The following is a 4,274-nucleotide window of genomic DNA, read 5'->3' as shown; positions in this document are numbered from 1 at the left end:
ATGCTAAGATTAAACTAAATGGTGTTGATATTGAAAGAGTCAGGGAAAATAAATTTCTGGGGGTAATAATAGATGAAAAACTGGAGAGCTCACGTAAGATATATTCATTCCAAAGTATCACGAAGCATTGCAATACTAAACAAGGCAAAGCAGGTATCACACGGGACATCACTTCATATTTTCTACTGTTCACTGGTTTCACCATACTTAAGCTTTTGTGCAGAGGTCTGGGGCAACAACTATTAAACCACATTACATTCACTTTTTACTCTTCAACAAAAAAAAGCAGTTCGAATCATCCACAATGCAGGTTACAGGGAACATACAAACTCACTATTTTTGCAGTCTGAAATATTGAAATTTGCTGATCTAGTGAAATTCCAAACAGCGCAAATTATATTCAAAGCTAAAAATAAAGAACTGACAGATTATATTCAGAGTAAGTTATAATTTAAGGGGTTTTTGTAACTTCAAAACAGGGAAGGTACGTACAACAGGAAAAAGCTTTTGTGTTTCTGTGCATGGAGTGAAGCTGTGGAACAGTTTGAATATGAAATTGAAGCAATATCCAAACATAAAACAGTTCAAAAAGAGTTATAAAGATATGATCTTCTTGAGCTATAAAGAAAAGGGAAAATGTTGAAATTAAGTGAATGTCACTATTTAGAAAACTTCATGATGTGATATTATAGTATATATTATATCAGAAATCTGTTCACTATTTTTATTACAGATTATATCAGTAAGTGACTAAATATTGACTGATAACTTATGGCAAAGGGGTGGGATTAAATAAGTGTGTACTTCTTCCCTCTCCCTTTCGACATGTAACTGAATCAGAACAGAAGCAATATTGAAATGTATTAACTTTATTTTGTATAGTATCTTTTTCTCAGATTTTCTTTGCTAAATGTACCTGTATATTGTTTACATGATTGAAATAAATTAACAAACAGGCCCAAATACAGGAGAAGGACAGCTGAGAGTGAAAAAAAAATCACAAAAATAAATACTGCCAGATTTTCAACTTCGGTCTACAAGAAAATAAGAAGATCATGGGATTAGCCTCGATTGCACTTTGGACCTATTGACGGGATGCGCTCCGTCCCTTGATGCATGTACACTTTCAATTTCTGGTTGGGCTGCTTGGGTACAAAGTAAGTTTCATCATCAGATGATGAGCTTCATGTAAACATCTGCATGGAAACTGGATGCCTGGACTTCTCTGCTTACTTAGACCAAACCAAACCCTGAATTATGTTGGAAAATATGTGATGTTTTATGAAGGATCACATAAGAAACAACATTTTTTAGTTGTTTTTGTGAAAAAATAGTTTAGAAAGGACTTTTACATTTTCATAATATTCATGGCTGTGTGGTAAAGCTGACATGATCTCACTTGTAATGGTTCAGATTGGACACTGTGACTGGCCGGTTCTGTGCTCCAGACCACATGTTTGATACCCCTGGACCCATGCAACGAAGTATAAAAAACCGTGTCCACACTTTGGCCTGTGAAGAGTGAAAGCAGATATACGGCATGATATCGAGCCAAATGCTTCAAAGTGTTCCTTGATGATGTGATAAAGAAGTGGCGTTCCTCCTCCAACCACAAACAGGAAGCTCATGAAGCGAGCAGTGTCAGTGCTTGTACGACACTCACCACGAGACCTCTGAGCAGGATGGCTGCAGTCGCACAGCTCTGCTTCTCCCTGCTGTTCACTCTCATCAGCAACATTCATGCAGAAGAATTTATCGCCATAAAAGAAGAAGGAGAGTCTTTACAGTTCAAGCTCCCAGATCAAAACAGCTCCTGCATCACCTCCAGACGTGTTGGTGAAGATACTCTGGTCCTGTGGAACATCTCTGACCCCTGGAACAGAAACTTCACAGTACATGAAGACCTGACAGGACGACTCTCAGCTCCTGAGACATTTCATGGTTCTCCTTCATTTACTGTCAACAACCTGACCCACTCAGACTCTGGACTGTACCAAGAAGTGTGCTGGACTCAGGGCAGCGTGACATATGAGAGAAACATCAGCCTGACTGTGTGTAAGACAGTAAGGAGGGGAGAAGATATCACAAGTCCTGATGCCACTGTAGACGTACAATGTAAAGGAGCAGGTGAGAATCTGACGGTGCGTTGGATCAGACATGACAGGAAGTGGCGACCAGGAATGCTGAATAGTTTCGAAGACAGAATAATTTTTAAGGTGAATAAAGTCCAAGAAAGTTTCCTGGAGGTGACAAACACATCACTTCTTCATGTCTTCAATCAACAACAAACGTCTTACATCTGCCTGTTGATGAACCAACAGCAGTGTGTGAGCACTTACTCTGTACGTTTGACCAAAGAAATAAAGCGACGTTATGCTTCAGAGGGAGACACAGCTGTGCTGGAGTGTCCCTTCATGGACCCCATTCATGACCAGCCCCCAGTTTGGATGAAGGAAGCAATTTCCTACAAAACTGCTCAAGAAATTGGTCGAAACTTCTCGCTGGTACTTCCATCACTAATGTTAAATGATTCAGGTACCTACAGCTGTGTAGGTGAAAAAGTAAAACATGCGTACTGGCTTTGGGTGTGCCCTAAATTTGGTCCACCTGCAGTAAAGGTTTTCTCAGAGGGAGATGAAGTCACTATGAGATGCTCTGATGATTGGAAAACTAGTCCTTCGTTCTTTATTAAGTTGATTCAAACAGAAGGTAACATTTTGTACGATGTTAAGTTCTGCAGTGACAATAGAATCACTTGTTCCTATGGCAGCCTGATAATCTCTAATGTCTCACTGGAAGATGCAGGAGAGTATGTGTGTACAGGTTATAAGTCACGTGATGAGTGTGTGTCAGCAGAAAAATTTGTTCTGATCTACAGAGAGCCCTTTGGGGTTTACTCGACCTTCTACAGAGTCAGGTGGATACTGCTTAGCAGTCTGCAGGTGATGCTTTGTGTTGTTGTGGTCTGTGTGACACAGAAAACCAGGAGAGGAGAGCGGCTTTCAGCTCAGACACACACTTAATATGCTTATAATAATAATAATAATAATGATAATAATAATAATAATAATAATAATAATAATAATACATAGAAGTGAAGAAATCAAAACAAAAACAAACAAAAATATTATTGTAGATATGAATCTGTGACCTGACTGGACGGTTCAGTCTCTTATATGATTATATATTTTAAACATTTTGCCTTTTTCTATCTTTCGACTTAATTCTTGTTTATTTCTGCTCATATTTTATTTCAGTTATAATGATTATGTGCTTTTTTGTTTTATGTGAGTTGATGTTTATCCATATCTCATTCATGTATCTCTCAGAGTATCATTTTGAATATTCTTCTGTTTCTATCAGTGATCAGTTCGATCTATAATAAATGTTAGAAACCAGTTGTAAATGTATTCGTTCTTCACTCTGATGTGAATCATTATCATCTCTCTTGGAAAATGTATTTTGTTATTGTGTTTAAGAGCAGATTCATTACAGCACCATGTTCATCTGCACTATATTGTTTTCATTGTTGTGAATAAACATGATTGTCTGATACAGCAAACACTTCATAATATGGACGTTACTGCTTTGATTGTGTTTTTATATTCTCCATTTTTGTTAGGAATCATTTCTGAAATAAAAATATCTAAATCTAATTTAACAGGCTGAACGTTGATGCTCTTCTGTCAATGACTCCATGATGATTTTCAATTTTAATAAACACACAATCCTCATATTTCAGTGCAGGATGTAGAGCAGAGTATATCAGTCAACTGGATCAGAGCTCATCAGCATTTTGAACTTAATATGCAGCCAACACACTTTAACACGTGTCTGATGTAGAGTGAAACATATCATGGAAAAATGGAAGACGAGAGAAGCTGCACATGGTTATCATCATTTATTTATTCATTTATTTTTTTGCCTGTCCCATTTGGATCTTTAGCCATCAGAATTGTTGTTTGAAGGCCAAGAAAGATGCCATGTTGGTCCATTTGATTGACCTTTATTATAATTGTGTATTTATTTTATTTTATTATCGGTTGTTACAGACGGGACAGACATGACTGGGGGATAGGACAGGGAGAAGGAAAGAAGGAAAGAAAGAGAGGGAGAGAAAGAAAAACAGAGGGCAGAAGAGATGATGAGAAAGGGGGGAAGGAACAAAAAGAAAAACAAACACCTGGATCACCTGTATGGAGAAAAAAAACAAGAGAAATCAAACAAAGAGCAACATAATAAATACATGTTATCATCATTTATTATTATTTTTA

General features: G+C 37.3%; 1 protein-coding gene across 1 annotated transcript in view; it reads left to right on the top strand.

Moving 5' to 3' along the window:
• Positions 1 to 1,682: 1,682 nt before the first annotated feature.
• Positions 1,683 to 4,274, top strand: part of LOC148101169 (uncharacterized) — a 5,725-nt gene continuing 3,133 nt past the window's right edge. The window contains exon 1 of the mRNA XM_087845700.1: positions 1,683 to 2,942. Within this exon, the coding sequence (XP_087701826.1) occupies positions 1,683 to 2,942 (1,260 nt within the window). The remainder of the gene's footprint in view (positions 2,943 to 4,274) is intronic.

Source organism: Neolamprologus brichardi, chromosome 9 (genome assembly GCF_056152115.1).
Source record: "Neolamprologus brichardi isolate AB-2024 chromosome 9, ASM5615211v1, whole genome shotgun sequence".
Lineage (NCBI taxonomy): Eukaryota > Metazoa > Chordata > Actinopteri > Cichliformes > Cichlidae > Neolamprologus > Neolamprologus brichardi.
This window is presented reverse-complemented; position numbering and strand designations above follow the sequence as displayed.